The sequence below is a fragment of the Nelumbo lutea genome, chromosome 4 (genome assembly GCF_056320005.1).
Source record: "Nelumbo lutea isolate HS-2025 chromosome 4, American lotus-T2T, whole genome shotgun sequence".
In the NCBI taxonomy this organism is placed as follows: Eukaryota; Viridiplantae; Streptophyta; class Magnoliopsida; order Proteales; family Nelumbonaceae; genus Nelumbo; species Nelumbo lutea.
In genome coordinates, this window is record NC_142687.1 from 19,569,149 (window position 1) to 19,590,558 (window position 21,410).

General features: G+C 39.0%; 1 protein-coding gene and 1 long non-coding RNA gene across 6 annotated transcripts; one reads left to right on the forward strand and one right to left on the reverse strand.

Annotated features, from left to right (window-relative positions):
• Positions 1–219: 219 nt before the first annotated feature.
• Positions 220–3,598, reverse strand: LOC148854405 (transcription factor UNE10-like). 3 transcript variants are annotated; one of them, XM_088941037.1, is made up of 6 exons: positions 3,420–3,598; positions 2,089–2,593; positions 1,740–1,826; positions 1,510–1,575; positions 871–1,281; positions 220–548 (listed from the first exon to the last, which is right to left on the reverse strand). In XM_088941037.1, coding segments are annotated over exons 1-6 (1,161 nt in total). In that variant the 5' UTR covers positions 3,422–3,598; the 3' UTR covers positions 220–458. The 3 variants fall into 3 exon arrangements, with proteins under 3 accessions (XP_088797163.1, XP_088797165.1, XP_088797164.1); XM_088941039.1 differs by having other exon boundaries at positions 2,089–2,567; positions 3,420–3,580; XM_088941038.1 differs by lacking the exons at positions 1,510–1,575; positions 1,740–1,826 and having other exon boundaries at positions 3,420–3,580.
• Positions 3,599–7,997: 4,399 nt separating this feature from the next.
• Positions 7,998–18,444, forward strand: LOC148854406 (uncharacterized). 3 transcript variants are annotated; one of them, XR_016112750.1, is made up of 5 exons: positions 7,998–8,167; positions 8,404–8,511; positions 10,308–10,483; positions 17,852–18,092; positions 18,171–18,444. It is a non-coding gene; the product is annotated as an uncharacterized LOC148854406 (long non-coding RNA). The 3 variants fall into 3 exon arrangements; XR_016112752.1 differs by having other exon boundaries at positions 8,001–8,226; XR_016112751.1 differs by lacking the exon at positions 7,998–8,167 and adding an exon at positions 8,190–8,284.
• Positions 18,445–21,410: the final 2,966 nt, after the last annotated feature.

Below are 21,410 nucleotides of genomic sequence, written 5' to 3' on the forward strand. Positions count from 1 at the left end.
AAATAACTTTCCCAGCTAAGAGGAAAGTTGCTAACACTTGAATGGGACAAAAATGCCCCTTTTAATAATGGATTTTTATGACTAAAATGGCCATTACATTATTTACTTGAGAAATAAAAGAACATGGATAAATGCACTTAACCAGGTAAGTGTCTTCCAGGAAAAACTTACCCAGTTAATTGCATTTACCCGGGTAAATAACTTACCGAAAAACGAATAGGACTAAGATTTTTTTTTTTTGCTTTGACTTTAAACGCATAGAGTTAATTAGAGACCATCTCATGATAGAATGGTTATAATATGTTGAAAATATTGCCTTGGGAAGTAGCAAGAAACCACTTATAGCTAGTCCTTGGTCTTATCAACAATAGGCGCATTTATTTTTACACAATTATGTGTTTCTCAGTTCTTATAGTAGTACTTCACAAGAGATAAGACATAATGCAGCAGTTGTACGCCTATGAGGGCTTGCTGGTTGCCTGTTTTGATTGGTTGGCCTGTTGTCCAAGCAGTGCTGCCATCTTGTTGTAGAGATCCATGTTCATAGACTGAAAAGGACACAAACAAGAAAGTAAGAAAGTAGATAGATCATAGAAGTTGTTCAAAAACAAGTGAGGATTTGTATCAGACATTAAGGCTAAGTTTGGGAGTGCTTAAAAATAAGCACTTATTTGAGAAGCCCAGATTTTGGGCTTATTTTTAAGTGTTTATTTCCTTTGTGGGCCATCTTGGCCCATCATGTCTTTTTTAAATACCTATACTACCCTTGTTTAAAATAAGTGCTTTTTCACCAAATGTTTGTAAGTGCTTATCAATAAGCACTTATTTTTCAAATAAGCACTCCCAACCTTGGCCAAAGTAGAGACTTACTTGAACTAGAAGAGCATGATAAGGATCATGCATAGGAAATGAAGGGTTAGTAGCACATGGATCCATGGTTGTAGGTGTAGTCACATGTGTAGGCAGTAGAGGAGGAACAAATTTGGAGCTAGCTGCTGCAGCTATGGCGGCAGGATGAAGCAGCGGAGGGATGACTGGTTGAGCAGCGCTGGTGTGGGCGATGTTGTTCATGTCCTGCAGAGCAGATCCCATTCTCATTCCAAGCCCCATCCCCATGCCCATCCGAGCTAAGAGAGACATCTGGAGATGATGATGATGATGCATCCCCATGGACATCATCATCTGAGGCATGTTTATGTTTGCAACACTCATTATCTGAATTTGTGCTTGGAGTTGCTTCATATACTCAATTACTTCGTCAAGCACTGAAGCCTTATCAGTCTGAAAATTGAATCAAACAAGCAGCATCAGAAAGTGGAAAATTAGGATATTGAAGGCAATGAATTCAATTAGTTCAATTTTATATGGATTTTGAAACCCATAAAAAACTGTACAACCTGTTAAAAATAAAATACCCAGAATGGCATAAGAGCATAGAATTAACAATAATTTTGGCATTTACAATTATACGTGTGGACAGAAGAAAACTTAAATCCTTTTGTTTCTTACCTTACTTGAATTTGGTACCAGCTTTTGCAAAGCTTTCATTTTCTGATTGATTCTATCTCTCCGTCTCTGTGTAACCCAAATTAAACATTTGATATACGATCACTATCAGAAGAAAAGTTAAATCCTTTTATTATTATTATTATTATTATTATTATTATTATTATTATTATTACTATCGGCATCTCTTCAATACTACTGATTTTAAGCTAAAGTTTTACGCAAAATGTTACCCTTTCAGACTGATTATGAACTGTAGCATCTCGTTTCTTTGTCGAGAGGGAACAATCCGTTTCCACTTTGGCCTCCCGTTTGCTCTTCTGTGAAAGTTAATTACAACCAATGGAATGAAAACAACCGTATACAACATTCTGATTTCGAAATTCAGACTTGAGGAATGCTAATTAACCATGAAAATATGATTAATTTGAAAAAAAAATCAGATCAGTTGGTATAATCTTTAGTCATTTCTCGAACTGAAATAAAAAGCAAACCAGTATATATAATAATAAACCAGATTAAACACTTCTACATTCCATTTGACCATAGTACTAGTAATGTAATGAGGTGAAATCTATTTACCAGTAGTCCCCCAGGGCTAGCTGAGCCCTCATCGATGGTTTTGGTTTTCATGCTTGAAGGGGATTCAAAGGACGCCCATGTCATCATAGTCGTATCACTCTCCCGGCAAAGCGTTGCAATGGCACTAACACTAGCACATGCACTACGGTCAGCAGTCTCCGCTGGAAATCTGCATCTACTCTTGTCATGTCTTCCACATCGGCCAGACTTCGACTGCAGGGACGATCGCTTCTGCATCGACTCCATCCCCCTCTGGACTTTGCCAAAATTACCAGAAGATTGGGTAACATGCTTGGCATCACTCCAAATCCGATTGCACTGATTGTGATCAGATGGGTTTTGTTTGTGGCTTGTGGCCTGACCGACTATGGACTCCAGTGTGTCGCCCGCCGCCTCAGCCGATGTGGGCTTCGTCGGAGCAGTAGGAACAAGATCACCCAATCCATGCACGACCAGCTGACCGTTCTCCCATGTCAGCTCTGCGAATTCATAGTGATCAGTTGACCTGAATTTCAAATAATATATATATATATAGGTCAGTAATGGCCGCACTCTGTGATATGGTTCAGATCAAGACTGTATCTGTGTATCATAAACATAAATGTATCTTGTTATAAGAGCAGGAATGTGTAGTGTAGATCGGAACTGATCGAATAAATGATATATAAACTAGCTAGAGGGTATTAAATTTAGGGTTTATTTGATTTGTCAACTTAAAGAGTTAGGTATTCCATTATGGCGAGAAGAAAAAAAAAAGTAAAAAATTAAGATAGAATCGAAAAGCAAAGAGAGGCTAAGGGAGAAGAAAAAGATATTCTTTCCCAAGTCAAGTCAGTCTACTCAGAAGATAGATGAAGAAAAGAAAGTGGGCAGTTGACAGAGAAGAGAACGAGGAGGATGATACATACATAGAAAAATCAATACAATAGAAATTAAAGGAGTGCAAGTAGACAAAAGTTAAATTCCGGTTCAGTGGGTCGGTGTAAACAGAAAGGAAATTAATGCTCTCTATTCCTCAGAAAAAAAAAACAAAAAAGAAAAAAAAAAAAAAACAAAATGCCAAGAAGAAACGTTCTTCGAGGAAGATTTCAACTTTTCGCTTTTAACTCAGAAGCAAGTCTGCTTTAAGTTCAGGTAGCTGAAATATGGATGGGAGGAATATTCACAAAAGAACATCAAAGGAGAGGAACTCAAAAGGTTGGATTAACACCCAACTAAGGACAACCCATCATTGTGATCAGAAAAGGAGAAGGAAAGAAAGAGAGGAACGAGGAAAATACATACACGAACTCAGAAGAAGAAGAAGAAGAAGAAGAAGAGTATTTCCTTACATGGGACAAGACGAATGGGTCGCTGGGTGTGCACGTGAGAAGATCTGTTTCCTGCTTCTCCTCCAACCTGTTCTTGTCTTTGATCTTAGGCTCTAGTCGAGTGCTCCCTAATGACTCATGATACCTCTCTCTCTCTCTCCTTCAAATGGTGAAGAGCTGGAATTGAGTTGAGGTGGTCTTATTTCCCTTTCTTCTTTTTGGTTTTTATTGGTGTCGCAATTCGTCTCTGATGGAGACTTCACAAAGAACATGTGGTGGCGAAGAAAAACCGAATGAAGTTGGATTTCCTTCCAACTTCTTTGGTACAAGTGTTCAACTATTTGTGAAGAGAGGTGTCAAAGCTATTAATTAGGTCATTTATTTGAATCTGGATCTTCAGCCCATTAATAACTCTCCCCACGTCTACCCACATGACATCGCAATCATATTATGCATCGAAAAACTGAAAATGTTCCTAATGCACGGAGATGGTGTTTTGTGGGTAGATATGAGCAAAATTCTTGTGGGCTTGAGATCCGGAATTCATTTATTTAGCCCCCATGGGTTGAGGTTAAAAGACTTTTCTATTTTTCTGAAAATTTTTGTCCTTTTTACAATTAAAATATATAAATCAATATATTACACAACGGTACCAGAAGATTGGATCTGGGGCCCCATAACTAGGATGAGTGGGATCCACCAATCAGTGGACCCCAACTTGAAGAACATCTGGGCCAAAACCTGTTTTGTTTATTATAGTAAAACTCTTTTAAAGCTTTGAAAATGATGTATGGATATCATTAGGTAGAAACCGTAGAAGTTAGAATCCATCCGGTTATGGATCAGTATTATATACACCACTTGCATGGTGACATGGTAAGTTAGGAGGGTCCCACATGTGCCCTCGGACAAGAGTATATATATATATATATATATACTGTTAGTCAATATCAGATTATTGAATTCATCAATTTGATTACTTATTTCTGATCCTTCACAACCTCTTATTTAAAGAAGAAAAATAAGTGCTTAATAGAAGTTGACTATTCAAATCAGGTCCATTAACAGCCCTGCTCGAGCACTTGTTGCTTTGTCTCTTGAGTCTTGACCAAGACCTAGTGAGCTACAGCCACCAGGCCCACCACTGCAACTTGTTATATGTTCAGACACATCCATGAGCTGGCTTTTGATTCCTTAAAGAATCTCAACTCCCCTTAATTTCTCTTTCACTTGCCATTTTTCTTTTTCTTTTTATTTTGTTGTCACTATGGCCCCATTTGTAAAATGTTTTTTTTTTTCAAAAAAATCTCAGTTATTCTCGGCCCATTTTGTAGAGACATCAAGGATTGGGTTTGATATAGATTTGCCTTTGCCAAAGGGATGGTAATTCTCTCCATCAAACTGGATCTCCATTCTACCTCAAATGAGTCAGGTTGGAGAAAATATTTTTGTGATGAATCAGGATAGGGTGGAAATGGGGTCTTCTTATAATTCTCCAAAGACGGTGATAAATTATTAAAATATTCCTATGTTTAATATTAATTCTTAAAATAAATACTCTTTAATTTTTCCCAAATTTTAAGATTCCATAATCACATTTCTAAAATACCTCCAAATTCTCAAAATTCTATTTCTAAAGTACCCTTTAAATTGGATGTATTTTTAGCTAATTACCTTAGAGCAGGGACAATTTGAAGATTCCCCATCCATGACAGAGGAGGAGTGCCCCACCCCACCACTAAGGATGGGGTAGGATAGGAGGTTTTGGTTACTGGGCAGGAAGGGGGAGAGGGTGCCCCACCCCAAACCTATGATAACACCCACTCACAATCATTCAATCCTTCACTTTGCACCCATGTATTTTATGACTGATGTGAAGTGTTATCACTGATTTCACACCCTGTTAAACAGTCAATGCATTCAGCTAATCTGATCATGTTTTATTCATGTGTTGTATATCTCTTTAGTTATATACTAGCAGAGGGAGCCTTGTGTTGCAGGGGCCCGCTCATAAACTATCAGGCTCAAACTTGATTCAAATTAGAGACTTGAGCTCGAGCTCGAGCTCGGCTCAAGTCAAAAGTTCAGAAGTTCAAGCTCGGCTACCTTTGATTGTAGGAGGTCTCTCAAGCAACAAAAGTCTCCCTAAATTGCCGATGTGCCAATTTGAGGTCTCCCTCAACTGTTGAAGTGTTGAGCTGAGGTTTCCCTAGTAGACAAGGTGTCAAGCTAGGGCCTCCCTTAGTTGACAAGATGTCGAGCTGAGATCTCTCTCACTTATCAAGGTGCTGAACCGAGATCTCCCTCAGTAGTCAAAGTGTCGTCTATCTCAAGTTCGATTCGAATTAGAGACTTGAGCTCGAGCTCGAGCTCAGCTTGAGTCAAAAGCTCAGAAGTTCAAACTCGGCTACCTTTGATTGCAAGTCTCTCAAGCAACTGAGGTGCCGAGCCGAGGTCTCCCTCAATTACTGAGGTGTCAAATCAATGTCTCCCTCAGCTGTTGAAGTGTTGAGCTGAGGTTTTCCTAGTAGGCAAGGTGTCGAGCTAAGGTCTCCCTTAGTTGACAAGGTGCCGAGCTGAGGTTTCCCTCAGTTGTCGAGGTGCTGAGTCAAGATCTCCCTCAGTGACCGAGGTGCCAAGCTGAGGTCTCCCTCAGTGGTCGAGGTGTCGTCTAGCTCAAGCTCAATTCGAATTAGAGACTTGAGCTTGAGCTCAAAAGTTCAAGCTCTGCTCGACTCGAACTCGACTACCTTTGATTGTAGGTCCCCTAGTAGCCGAGATGCCAAGTTAAAGTCTCCCTTAGTTGGAAAGAGAGTGGCATTCTTGTAATTTGAAAGAAAAAGAGAAAGTTGGTAGGGGAGAGAGTGGCATTCTTGTAATTTGAAAGAAAAAAAGCAAGAGAGAGAGAGAGAGAGTTGATAGGAGAGAGTGGCATTCTTGTAATTTGAAAGGAAAAAAAAAGCAAAAGAGAGAGAGTTGGTAGAGAGTGGCATTCTTGTATTTTCTATGAAAAATAGGCATAAAACACTGTTAGATTCCATTTGCCTCATCCTCAAGCCTTCTTACGTACACATTTCAGCTTAATATATTTACTAGCAGAGGGGGCCCTGTGTTGCAGGGCTCGCTCATAAACTATCAGGCTCGAGCTCGATTCGAATTAGAGACTTGAGCTCAAGCTCAAGCTCGGCTCGAGTCAAAAGCTTGGAAGTTCAAGCTCGGCTACCTTGATTGCAAGTCTCTCAAGCAACTGAGGTGCCGAGCTAAGGTCTCTCTCAATTGCCGAGGTGCCAAATCGAGGTCTCCCTTAGTTGCTGAAGTGTCGAGTTGAGGTTTCCCTAGCATGCGAGGTGTTGAGCTGAGATCTCCCTCAATAACCAAGGTGCCAAGCCGAAGTTCAGAAGTTCGAGCTCAACTCGATTCGAACTCGACTACCTTTGATTGCAGGTTCCCTAGTAGTCGAGATGTCGAGCTGAGGTCTCCCTTAGTTGGAGAGAGTGGCATTCTTGTAATTTATAAGGAGAGAGAGTGAGAGATGGAACTCTTGTAATTTGTAAGAAAAAGAGAAAGAGAGAGTTGGTAGAGATTGGCATTCTTGTAATTTCTATGAAAAAGACAAAAAATACTGTTAGATTCCATTTCTCTCATCCTCATGCCTTCTTAAGTATACATTTCAGCTTAATATATTTACTAGTGGAGGGGGCCCTGGGTTGCAGGGGCTTGCTCATAAACTATCAAGTTCGAGCTCGATTCGAATTAGAGACTTGAGTTCGAGCTCGTTTCGAGTCAAAAGCTCAAAAGTTTGAGCTCGGCTACCTTTGATTGTAGGTCCCTCAAACAATCAAGGTGACGAGCCGAGGTCTCCCTCAATTGTCGATGTGCCAAACCGAGGTCTCCCTCAACTGTTGAAGTGTCAAGCTGTGGTTTCCCTATCAGGCGAAGTGTCGAGCTAAGGTCTCCCTCAATTGACAAGGTATTGAACCGAGGTCTCCCTTAGTGGTCGAGGTGTCGTCTAGCTCGAGCTCGATTCGAATTAGAGACTTAAGCTTGAGCTCAAAAGTTCGAGCTTGGCTCGGCTCGAACTCAACTACTTTTGATTGCAGGTCCCTAGCAGCCGAGATGTCGAGCTGAGGTCTCCCTTAGTTGGAGAGAGAGTGGCATTCTTATAATTTAAAAGGAGAGAGAGTGAGAGAGAGAGATGGCATTCTTGTAATTTGTAAAAGAGAGAGAGAGAGAGAGAATTGGTAGGAAAAAAGGTGGCATTCTTGTAATTTGAAAGAAAAAAAAAACAAGAGAGAGAGAGAGAATTGGTAGGAGAGAGTGGTATTATTATAATTAAAAAAAAAAGAGAGAGAGAGAGTTGATAGAGAGTGACATTCTTATAAATTCTATGAAAAAAAAGGCAAAAAAATAGTGTTATATTCTATTTCTCTCAGAGGCCGTCTTAATTATACATCTCAGCTTAATACATTTATATAGATATAAATATATTTGCATTGGTCGTATAATAATTTTGTTCTAAAATTGTTAATATGAAAATCATTCATGCATGAATCTATGATTCCTCAATCTCTTTATTTACCAAGACTCGGTCACATTCAGATTGAGTTTGGCCAAGTAATGTTAGTTATCCCCGATTTGTTAATGATTTGAGTTTTAGGATGTGGAAAAAGATTAAGGCCATGTTCGTTTTCTGTGAAGTGAAGGGGGAAAGTTGAATCCCATTGACCAATTTACCTGTGTTGGGATTTCAAAATTTTATGGAACCCATGGTAAGTTTGATTTACCCGGGTATCACTTCGCCGGGTAAATGATACCTTGCGAGACTTGGGTAAGTTTGATTTACCCGGGTATCGCTATTTCACTTGCCGTTGATCCACCGTTCCTCTGTAATGCATTGATTGTTGCTTATTTTTTTCATCTTATTCAAAGAATGTTGCTTCCCATCTTATTGTTTCTCTTTTCTTATTATTTCATTGATTTCCTTTTTATTTTGATTTTTTTCCAGATTTCTTGGATCTAGTACTTTGGTTTTTTAATCAACTGCGATACCTAGACTTTTCAGAACCGGAACAGAAATAATTCTTGTTGTAGAAGATCTACTCAGTGAATCACTGTAAGTAGTTGATTAATTTTGAATTTCCAGATGACATTGTCTTGTTTTCTATTTCATTAATGTTGCATCCAATTCTGATGGCGGCTTCATTCAGTATTCAATATCTTCTAATGGGTTTTGATTAGGCTGAAAAAATAAATATCTTTTTTTTTTTAATGAAAGAATTGATTGATAAAATTGGCTTAGATAGGCCAACCTACTATCTGGATTGAACTGAGTTCACTGATGGAAATTCGCATGCTATTTGATTCATTGGCATAAATCATAACCACTTTCTCTCAAGTTTTGCACTGATAATGCATAGGCTGCAAGTACATGGCTGCATCAACACACAGATTTTCCAAATTCAGAGACATTTAATGCCAATAAACTGGTACTTTGGTAGTAAACTCTAGTTTGGTTTTGGTTTTTTGCATCCAAGAAAACCAAGCCAAACCAGGATTTGGTTTTCTGCACCCAAGTTGCAGTCCAATTAGAGTGGAGACGTAGGTGAAATTTTTCAATGTTTTCTCTTCGGAAACTACATAAACATCTTGTAAGCCTCTTGGCAGCAGTTGTATTACAAGTTCAAAGAAATACCTGTTATCCCTAAGAAGCCAGAAATGGAGAAATTAGCTTCTTCTTGAATAGATTTGAGTGCATTTGGCTAAATATCAAAGCCACACATGCCCTCCTAAATTCTCCTCTATCTCAAAGCCACACTTTGATCCTGCGCTAGAAACCCATGGTGGTCTTACAGGTAATGCTCTAAGAATTAGGAGCTGCTCCCCTGTCACCATGGGGAGTTAGGGAACTGAGATATGCCTAACCTCATCCAAGCCTTTATGCATCAAAGTTGGCTTGGTGAACTATGGTGGAAGAAATAACAGTAAGAATACTACTGATAAAAAAAAAATAACAGTAAGAATTTAAATAAAAAAGTTGGCCTGCTGATTACCATGTTTTGAGAAGATAATAAGGTCATTTTCAAAACCCATGTTGATGGCATTAACACTCAGAATTTACATCCTCAAAAAACATGAGACAATTTTACAAGAACTCATGGAATATTGTTTGATAATTTACTGGTTTGGTCTGAAATCTTCCCCAAACTGAACCATGAACACCATTAATATTGATATTGGCATCTTTTGTGTTTAATCTTGCAATATTCTAGTCTCACATGAAGTCTGATTGCATGTATGATGAACTAAAACATTAAAGAAATAGAATTGGAAATAGCACTTACACATCTTGTGGCAAACATGTCAAACTGACAAGTTCCCATTCTTTAATGGCTTGCCATGTAGCACACCAAAGCTGTACATATGTGATTTATCTGTTTGCATCAAAATAAGAATAATAGATTAAACACCAAAGGTTGCAATCCTGTTATAATATTCCAGTTTCTTTATTGTATTGACAGTGTGATCTAATTAACTTGTCTTTTTTTAATTAATTTTATTGTTTGAAATGATGTGCTCTCAGCCCTCCACCTTATTGCTGCCAATCTATATTCCTTCATAGATTTTCTTATGTGTGTTCCTCATGCTACATCTCCATAGGATTACAAATTCAAAAGTTAGCTCTTATCAACTTCATGCTAGTGCCCAAGTTGTTAGTCTCCTGAATAAACTAAACATGAAGATAAATTTACAGTTGTTTGTGGCTGAAATTAAATGGTGTTGCTGATTTTATTGGCTCTGTATGTGGTATGACCATATGAGGTAGTCTACTCTGTACTCAAATGCTCTATGGATAAACAGTGGATTTATTGTCTTTTCTAAAGACTTGAATGGTGGTGTGTTTCTTTGCAGGAGCCTTTTCATCTGGAACTGTTACGCTCAAGTCCATTCAAAATTTTCAAGCGCATGAATGGTTAGATGCCAAACCAACAGTTTATTTTCATTGTCAAGGGGAGAACAAGACATCTTTACCAGATGTGAAGGAAGCACACCACATATATACCTTCAAGGGAGAAGAATCCTGGCAGGTTTGTACCAGGTTTCTAGTACAATTTGAAACCCTGTGATTAGACCAAATGTTATTTGACTTGCAAAAATCTCTTGAAAACTGTACTGCATAACATAAGTGCAGATTTTGCGAATGGATGTTGTGGATATCTGCCACGATTGCATTCTGGTGGTTCTCCAATCCCTTGTATGGTTAAGTGGACTACTTGAAAAATACCCTAGGTCTAGATGCTATTCCTTTGATAGTTTCACATGACAAAGCTACTAGTTTAAATATAACCAGATTTACACAGATTCAACTTTATAAGGCCAACACTTTGGGAAAAGATCATGTGTCTTCACAGGGCATTCCATTCTTATCTCATTTTATCATGTCAAGTTTATTCATGTCCATCTGTAGTATCTGTAGCAAGAAAAGTAGGGAGCTGAAACAAGGCAGCCTTTGCTGGGTAGTCTTATCCCTAGGTGAATTAGTAGGTTGCTGTTATCCTTCTATTAGTTTTGCTGTTATCATTTGAAGTTGTATTTTATGAAATATAAACTTGTATTGAAGCTCCCAAATCCGAGATCAATGCACTGAAAATTGATTGGTTTTTGCAAAACCAGTGAGGCAAGAATATCAACCTTTAATTAAAAAGATTTTCCTAGTATAGTTACAGAAATTCTTTTTCCCATAATCCAAATAGCTTGTAAAAGATATATGTTTCCCAGTCAATTACTATTCCATATTTTGGAGATTCTTGTTATGTGTCTATGTGAGAAATGGGAATTTAGTTTAAACTTTAGGAGAGTCATTACCACCTGCAAAGAGGATCTCTGCAGGATGATCTCTGCCCAAGGAAGCTTTCTTCCTTTTTGCAAATAATGGTGTTTTGGAAGGTTTCAACTCATTAAAAGCAATTAACTCATTGCCAATGGTCATCCTCCACTTTAGTCCATCAGCAGGTTCTGGTGCAGGAGCAAACACTTCATTTGTCAGGGAAATCAATCATGATTTTGATGGTTGCTTGATTGAGGAATCCAGGTCCCTCCAATGTCTGAGGTGCTTTCACATGTAGGAAGTAGAGATCATCCTTGTTCCTTCCACCTTGATTGGAGATGGTAGTTTCAATGGAGTTCAGATGCCTCTTCTTCTCTGGGGTCTTAGGTTGAATTGCTCATTGGTGCTTGTCTGGATAAGTAGTTGAGTTACTCTTTGAATTTTAACTGTATGGTAGAAGGAAACTGCCAAATGATAATTAGCTAGATGAAAAATGGCTATTTATCCTTTGGGGCACTATATTAAGGGATGAGGTGGGAACATCCCATTCAGATTGGAATGGGATGCTTTGATACAGTTCATGGTTCGTGGGGATGCTTTGATACAGTTTTAATGAAGCAAATGGGTGTGGGTGTGTCTTAGTTAAAATGTCTTTTAACACTAGGATAGACCATGGGATGGAAAATGAAGCAAATGGGTGTGGGTGTGTCTTAAATGTCTTTAAATACTAGGATAGACCATGGGTTGGACCGGTTTCAACTAGGTTTTTGTTGAATGTTTGATGGGTCCATTCTGAACCATTACTTTTAAGAGAATTGTAACTTTTGATAGGACATGAACCAACCGTCCTAGTAATTAAATTCTTAGCATGAAAATTTTATAGTAAAAATAGAGGGCGTGAAAATCAAACCCAAGTACACTAAACTGAGCTTGATCTGCAATAAAGAGAGAATTAATTTCCACAACTAACCATTATATTTAACCATATAATAGTTGCTTTTGATGAGTGCAAACTGCATAGTAGGAGTTTCTATCCAATATATATAGAATTGACAATGAACCCAAATGATTCTTATTATTAGTATTAATTCCTATTTTTCCTTCTAGTTCATTGCTGCATTTTTTTCTTTATATTGTCATATTTTACAAACTTTTAATTGCAACCATATTACAATTGTAATGCAAATATGTTTGACCAATCCAATCTTGGCCTCACCATGTGAGTTTGGTTGCATTTATCCAGTTTCTAAAACACTGCTCAAGCATGTAAACAAGAGAAGAAAACAAAAATCACATATTTTCATTGCCTTTAATTTTCCATCTTCCTTCCTCTTGTAGTGGCTTTTGGTTGATCAATTAGGTTTTAGTGCTTGGTTTTTCCTTAAAATGAGCACCATTTAAGTGAAGAAAAATGTCATCCTTTTTATAGTTTTAAATTGTCGTTCTACACCATTTGCTTTTTGTCTGGTTCATAGGGATGCTGAATTAGCAGAAATTGTATCAAAGCATTGTTGGACAGTTTTGTATGCCCTTAGCTTCAATCAGATTTGATGTACTTTTGATATTTAGTGTAAATAAATAAAGTGCATGTTTGATTCATGTTGTTTGGTATAATTCTGTGTAAGACCCTAAAACTGGACACTTATTAAGACTTGTGTTAGTTTTAAATGTTCATAGTCATTGGATAAGTCTGGGGAGATTTATCCTGCCAAGGTTGATACCGGTGCGCTGCCAAGTGTTGGGATAGCCTGTCTCGGCCACCAGGGTAAGACCCAAGGCACATGCAATATGGGATTACTCGAATCCTTGAACCAGACCAGATTTTCAGTATTGCCCTAGACCTTAGAGACAGATGGGCAAAACTGGAAAGTTACACCTGACCCCTAGACTTGATTATGACACTTCACTAGGTGTCAGACCGGGCTGTCTTTGATATGCCAATTAGTGAGATCCTTAGTGGGGGTCAAAACCTGGGCATGTTGGGGCAATCTGAGAATTCATCTGAGTGGGTGATCATGATGACAGAATCGGCCCCTTTGTCGGACAAAGGTAATGATCGGGAATGCACTCTCTCTGATGGAAACCAAACTGCCGGCAGCTGATTTCAATCGTTGGAATTTTGTTTTGCAAAATTTATATATGATATATATATATATACATATGGTTTCAAAATGTTTGCAAATGGTTTTAATTCCCGGGATCCATGTGACTAGAGAGTGCAATACTGTTCCTTGCAGTCGAGGGAGAGGTCCTCTCTTGTCGGGCAATGCTTGATCATTAAGGGCTGAGAGGTTAAGTGTAAGGCCATTTAGGATAATACCTGATTGGCTAATCTTGCACCTGCCCACAGTCCCTGAGTTTTTATAAGATAGCTTGGCCCAGGGACCACTTAATGTAAGTGTTGGGCCCATAGGGTCCATATGATGGACTCAAGGGGTTCATTGGGCTTCTCAGTGAATTCGGCTAGGCCTTGTAATAAAGGCTGGGCCGAACCCATGTGGTTGGTGTGTAGATCAATGCTTAGGTCCCACGCCATACAAAGAAGCCCAACTGGGCAGCAAATTGGAAACTAGTTAAGCACTGAACACTTAATGGGCCAAAAGCCCATTTCGAACTAGGCTGATATGATCATCCATTTATGGGGAGAATCTGATATTAAAGTTAGCAAAAGGATTTGGCCTTTAACCTTATCCACTCTAGGAGACCAAATTCAAATCATATTTGAATCTGGTAACCTCCTGATAAGATCAAGAGTAAGCTAACTTAATCTACAGATAGGATTAAGAGCATCTCCTATCCAAATACTGATTTGAATTGGGATAACTCCTCCTTAGGAGGTTTTCTTAATCAAGAAGAAAAGAGGAGAAACCCTAAGAGATCATAATCATAATTCTAACATAGGGTGTGTGTGCAAGAGAACATCCTGCGAATTGAGATTGGATCTCATACTCACTCCAGAGAGAAGATAAGCAATTTCAGCCATCTTCACTTTAGGAGTTCTCCTCCAGCCACCACCATTCTTTCTTACAAGATTCAATCTTTGAAGAAGAAAGAAATCAAGAAATTGGTTCTTGACATCAGTATTGCAGAAAAGACTGAAAAGATTTGGTGCTCAGAGTTTCCAGTGGATTATTGCGAAAGATTCAGTGTGTAGGACGCATTCTGCTGGTTTTGTTCCACATACAGCTGTGTCATCTTCAGCAGGAGTGGATCTTGGTGTCCTCTTTGGGCGTGAATACCAACTTTGGGAGATACTGCTTCTCTGGATTAGGTATAATTCCTCCATTGTCTTTGGTTCAGATCTGGTTCGATTATGGTTCAAGTAGAATCCTTGAATATTGTATTCTAAATTTAGGGAATACGATTCCCAGTTGAAAGAAGGTAAGAAAATTTTTTAAATTCACTCACCCATTCCGCAATCTTTATGGCGTCCATACGATGGATCCTACCATTCTTTCAAGCATATCATCGACAAGGCCAGTTGTCTGAGCGGTGGAGAGTACATGGTGCCATCTAACATGTTTGCATTGAATGTGATGGAGGACGATTTGGCCTGACCTCGTAGCACGGGTACACGTGGGCGTGGCCTTGCTCAAGCGGTGACTCAACGTGACGGCACAACAAGCACAGCCGCAACTCGGTGGGAAAGTCACGCCGAGTTCAATCCGGCAAATCGGCGGGATAGACCACTCGCCGGGAGCCGCTTAGCCCGCACCTCCTCCCCGGGGCTAAGGTACTCCAAGTCACCTCCGAGCTCGAAGCCCCCTGACCCCTCCTAATATCTGAGCTCTTCCCAGTGGACCTCAGGCCACTCTCAGACAAGAATACATCGATTCGCTTATAGATATCCCGAGGTGAAGACACCTCAGACTATATAGCTCGGGCTAGACAGCTCGGGCTAAACAGCTCGGGTTAGACTGCCACAGGCAGCTCGTCGCTTACAAGATAGCTCGGCATGTCGTAGGAGGATCTCCTGCCCGACCATCATACCCGACAAATCTGGGGACAACAGCCATGTCCCTCGTCAAACAACGTCGCGCCCATCACCTTTAGAGGGTGCCTTACACCCGACAGGCACGTACCCTGCGGTGACGGCCCCGTGCGTGCCACCTCAGCCCTGCCAGTAACGACTGCGGCAAGATGATTGTGGCAGTTATACCCGCCTCGTCAGAAGCCAAAGGGCCAGAGGCAACGGATTTCTGCTATAAGGAGCTTAGTATCAAGGAGGACAGGTATGATCATTATCATCTTCTACACTCGCGCTATCTGCACTCTTAGCCTTCACCTTCTCCTTGCTTCTCCTACAGAAGACTAACTTAAGCATCGGAGTGTTCCCGCCAGGTAAGCCCCCGGGGATTCTTCTTCTTCTTCTCCATCTCAGGTATCTTCCAAAAGCCACATAAGTGCCAGGTAGGAGTGACCGGATTGCGCACCATTAGAATGATAGATAGGAAGAAGCAGATAACTGGAGAAGAATGACGAAAGAAGCAGGGATTAGTAAAGTTGCTGGTTGTAGTACTATAGAGGTCAATGGTAGAATGTACAGATTTCTGGCCAGAGATAGAGAAGGTGGTTAAGCCTAGCTTGACGACCTCAGGACCTCAAGAATATTTGATTAGAAAAGCTGGGTTGTATGAGTTCGCTTGATAGTTGACGATCAGCAAGCAAATCTCAGCAATCAAAAATGTCAACCTGAGAGAAAGAATAAATACATTGCAAGAGAGTAAGAAAACAAGGCTGTGGAGCATCTCAAGCAAAGTTTTTCTGTATTTACTAGACTTAAGATGTGGACTGATGGACGATAATATGTGTTAGATTTGTAAAAATTGACACCCAAAGCTGTCTGATCATGGACAAGGTCAAGGACATACCAGCAGGTAATGAAACCACAGATATGGCGTTTATTGGTAGATATTCTGATTCTCCAAGTGCAGAACAGGGACTAATTGCTTCACATACAAAACTGAAGCAGGGTAACCAAGAAAGGACTATCAATGTGTCAGAACCTCAAAAAGAAGCACTCTTATTATCATCATCTTCAGTGTCGAAGTCTGCAGCATTAGTTGAGAGCTCTAATTTGGTGGAATCACCGCAAATTGGTAATCTCACAGCTAGGATTGAGAAAGAGAAGGGAAGACGACGAAGGAAGAAAACTAGAAATTATGACAATAGTCTTAATAATGGCAGATGGTGTTTTCTTCTATCGTTCCAGAGGAAAAAACTTGAATTAGGCTCAAATTGGGTTTAAAAGAAGAGGCAGCATGGTTTATTTCCAAAAACTTTAGGGGAGCTTAAGACTTTGTGACATGGTTTTCAAATCCATGTCCAAAGGGTAAAATTGGAAAGAGATGAAAAAAATGGCAATTTACCCAGGAAAGTGGGTGTTGCAAAAGAACATGGGAAAATAAGAAACTTCATTTACATGGGTAAATGCACTTACCCAGTAAATGTGTTTCCAAAAAAAGAACATGGCCTAAGGGTCTGTTTGATTCATAGATTAGATCGTACTTGAAATCTATTGAAATGATCCATTCCCCCTCCCTGTTTGGTTCAGATGGAAATCGGAATTAGAATTAGAATCAATAAGAATGGATTCTCATTCCCAAAGGAGGGAGAGGAAATGGTCATTCTCTCAAATGAAAAAAAATATCATTCCACCAGAAATGAGAATAAGATTCCAATTCTATCCAACCAAACCAATGGTTGGAATCAGAATGGTTCAGATTCGAAACCCTTATTCCCACTAACCAAATGGACCCAAAGTGCTGTATTTTTGTTTTCTCACAAATTTGGATAATTTTATTAAAGGATCGAGTAGGCTCACCATACAACTCGGTCTAATCAATTTATTTTTTTACATGGGATCAGTCGTGTCAAAAATCCTATTTTACCAACCATTTTCTAAAGTCAATTGTTCTTGGGATTAACCGTATTTATCAATGTTACTTCGTTCAAAACCCAATAGAGCCCAGAATTGAGGACCCATAATATTTTGTAATAGAAAAAAAAAGATTTTAATTAATAATTATTCGATATTACGTTTATAACATATATGATACAAGTTTTAAGTGGAATGGGCTCAGTCTTATTTAGCAAAATGAGCCAAATTGCTTGACTACAGTCGAACTAGTTCAGACTGCTCAGTTCATTTACCGCGCTCTGAAGGGCAGGCTTTGTTGGTCATTCTAGCATCATGCCACTTGTACAATTGGGATAGGACTTTGGTTATGGATCAATAGGGCCGGACCTAAAAGAAACGGCGTCAATGAACCGGATTTGAATTGACTTCATCCAAATCAAATCTAAATTGGTTGGATGGTCCAAAGTGTTGTATTGGGTTGGACAAGTCCACATTTATGATCCAATATAATTAGCCGATTGAAATGAACAAACCAAAACCTATGAATCCACAAACCGGCTCAAAATTGATTGAAGGTAAATAACTCGGGACCCCAGTCTAGGTTTTTTCAACTGAACAAATTATCTCTCTGTCTCTCTAGAGGCTATTTCTCTTGGCAGCATCTCTAACAAAGGCTTCTTGCGATTCAAAGCATGGTTTTAAAAACCTGGAAACGGAATTGCTTTCTGTTAATAAAGTCTCTGACTTGATTCTCCTAAACCCGCAAAGGTGGAATATCACAGCCCTTCGCCGTCTCTTCTCTCCGGAGGAAGTTGTTGTTATAAAGAAGATTCCTATTGGCTTGCATGAATCAGAGGACAGATTGACATGGAAATTTTCCAAGGATGGGGAATATTCTGTCAAAAGTGGCTATTATGTTGCAAAGTTATCCTCTCAAAGGCCATCTCATGCTGAATCCTCTAATAGGAATGATAAGTATCCTCAGATGCCGCCTGGAGAATGGAAGAAGGTTTGGAATTCTAAATCCCCCCAAAAAATTAAATTTTTTTTTTTTTTTTGTGGCGAGCTATCTCCAATGCTCTTGCAGTTCACCAGCTATTGGCCAAGAAAGGGATGAGGATTTCTTTTCTGTGCCTCCGCTGTGGAGAGGAGGATTGAATCGGTTGCCCATGTACTACTCAAATGTCATTTTGCGAAGGCTGTTTGGTTTGCTAGCAACCTTGCAGTGCGTACAGAGGGGATGGATCACGACTCTTTCTCAGATTGTTGTGTTGAGTTGTTGGTCCAACAGCATATTGGAATTTGTAGAGAGAGATAATGCTTTTTGTTAATTTGAAGAGTAATACATAAGGGGTTTATATACATCAAAAGGGAGGAAGAAAGAAAAAAAGAAAATGGTAACAAACTTATAACTAACTTATAACTAATCTTGGTTAGCCAATCTTGGCTAATCGTGACTAACTTTGTGAGGTGCTGGTTTAGTTTCCAATAGCCCCCCACAAGTTGGATCCTACAAATTTTGAATGCCTAGCTTGCAGATTGAACTATTAAATGAGTGAGGTGGCAAGGGTTTAGTGAAATAGTCAACTAATTGATCTTTAGAAGCTATTGGCATTAGGTGAATCAGACCAACTTGCAACTTTTCCCGTACAATGTGGCAATCTGTGTCAATATGTTTTGTATGCTCATGAAAAACTGGATTACGAGCAATGTGAAGAGTTGATCGATTGTCACAGAATACAAGAGCAAGGGCAACTTGAGGAATCTGCGAGTCTTTCAATAAATAAGTAAGCCACTGAACTTCACATGTAACAGCAGCAAATGCACGATACTCGGTTTTAGAGGAAGATTTGGAAACAGTTTGTTGCTTCTTCGATTTCCAAGATATTAGACTATCTCCAAAAAAAACACAGTGGCCGGTGATAGATCTCCTGGTATCAGGGCATGAAGCCCAATCTGAATCTGAGATGGCTTTCAACTATAGAGATGATGAAGCAAAGAAGAGCACTCATTGGCCAGGACTAGCTTTTAAGTATCGAAGAATTCTATGCGTAGCTTGCATATGAAGATCTGTAGGGCAGTCCAAAAATTGAGAAAGATGTTGGACAGCAAAACAAATGTCTGGCCTCGTATTGCATAAATAAATTAATTTTCCAACCAATTTTCTATAGGAGGTGACATCTGGTAAAGGGGTACCAGTATCTTATTAAGTTTTTGAGAGGTAATCATAGGAGTAGATACTGGCTTGCTGTTTATGAAACTTGTTTCCTCCAAGAGATCAATCACATACTTCATTTGGCTGAGATTGATGCCAGTCGTGGATCTGGCAACTTTTAAGCTATGAAAGAATTTGAGTTGGTCGAGGTCTTTGATTTTAAAAGTATCGTGTAAGAATTCTTTGACTTTATTTATCAAATCAATGTTATCACTTGCCAAAATGATATCATCAACATAAGTTAACAAGGATAAAAAATGAGAACCGGTTTTTTTTGTGAACAGAAAAGTATCAGAAACTGCCTGAGTGAATCCTTGAGACAACAAGGCATCAGTGAGTTTTTTATTCCATTGTCTACTTGCCTGCTTGAGAACATAGAGGGACTTAGTTAATCTGCACACTTTAGAATGATCAGATGTTTCAAAACCTAGGGGAAGGGTCATATAAACTTCTTCATGTAAGTCACCATGTAAAAAGGCATTGTTAATATCCAGTTGATGCAGATGCCAATTTTTAATAGCTGCAATGACAAGTAAAGTTTTAATAGTTGTTATTTTTGCAATTGGAGAAAAAGTATCAAGATAATCAATGCCATTTTGTTGAGTATAACCCTTGGCAACTAATCTGGCCTTATACCTTTCAATGTTGCCATCGGCATGATACTTGGTTTTGAAAACCCATTTGCGGCCTATAGGACGTTTTCTTGTAGGTAAGTCGGTTAAAACCCAAGTATTATTTTGTTCTAATGCTTTGATTTCAAGTGCCATTGCATCCTTCCAGCATTGCGATTTTATAGCCTCATTGTAAGTTCTAGGATCCTTGGTTTGGGAGATTTTAATAGCAAAGATCCTATGAGAAGAAGATAATTTGTGAATGGAATAGGTAGAGGATATGAGGTGAGGGTTGGTGGTTTTGAAAATAGAATTGGCTTTAAGATTTGGTATTTGACAGTGATATTGGTCAAGATATGACAAAAGTATATGAGGTCTGGATGATCTTTTAGGTTGAGTTTCAAGATGTGTACTTTGTATGGCATTTGGCAAAATGTTAGTAGAAGGGGATGAATCAATGGTGATATTATCTGAAATGGTAAGAGGTGGTGACGGATTAAGGAAAGGAAAATTAGTAGGTGAAGGTGTAAAGGAATGTGGAGAGGGTTCTACTAAAGGAACTTTATATTCTGTTGGTATAATAAAATCTGAACTATATGTTAAAAGGGGATTAGAGTAAAAAGGGAATGAGTATTCATGGAAATGAACATCTCTTGAGACAATGACCTCCTTAGTTCTGAAAATATACAGATGAAAACCTTTAGTTGCAGAAGGATAGCTAAGAAATACACAATGATCAACTCTAGTATCAAGCATATAGGCAAAGCAAAGGTATCCAAAAACTTTCAAATAATCAAATGAAGGAGCAATATGGTAAAGAAGTTGAAATGGAGTTTTGTTTGAAATGATTGGGGAAGGAGTTCTATTTATTAGATAGACTGCTTGAGAAATACAGTCAGACCAAAAGGGAAGGGGAAGTTCTGATTGGAACTTGAGGGCTCTGGCAACATTCAAAATGTGATAGTGTTTTCTCTCAACAATAGAGTTTTGTTGAGGAGTATATACTAACTGGTCGAATGCGCAAAGACTGGAGAGCCTTAGAACCATGTGCAGAGATCTTTGAGCGCCGAACTCCATGCGCAGAAATGTTGGAGATGTTTGAGATGTTGGAGATCTTTGAGCGTCGAACTCCATGCGTAATGGAATGCACAGAGATCAAATGTGAAAAACAAAAACAGATGAGTCTGAATGTGAAAAAACAAGAACAGAGGAGTCTACTAGTGCCAAACTCCAAGAAACAGAGCCAAATATCTTTGACTGCGTCTGTGACAATGGCGACGCTGGAGAACAATAGAAACTGAGAAGCGCTCTGATACCATATTGGAATTTGTAGAGAGAGATAATGCTTTTTGTTAATTTGAAGAGTAATACAGAAGGTGTTTATATACATCAGAAGAAAGGAAGAAAGAAAAAAAGAAAATGGTAACAAACTTCTAACTCATAACTAATCTTGGTTAGCCAATCTTGGCTAATCATGACTAACTTTGTGAGGTGTTGGTTT

What these genes read in the sequence shown, in the direction of transcription:
- LOC148854405 (XM_088941037.1), bottom strand. An exon ending in TTCATAATCAGTCTGAAAGG is followed by an intron (nt 1,576 to 1,739) that starts GTAACATTTTGC and finishes TGGGTTACACAG; the next exon opens with AGACGGAGAGATAGAATCAA. An exon ending in ATCATGCTCTTCTAGTTCAA is followed by an intron (nt 549 to 870) that starts GTAAGTCTCTAC and finishes TGTCCTTTTCAG; the next exon opens with TCTATGAACATGGATCTCTA.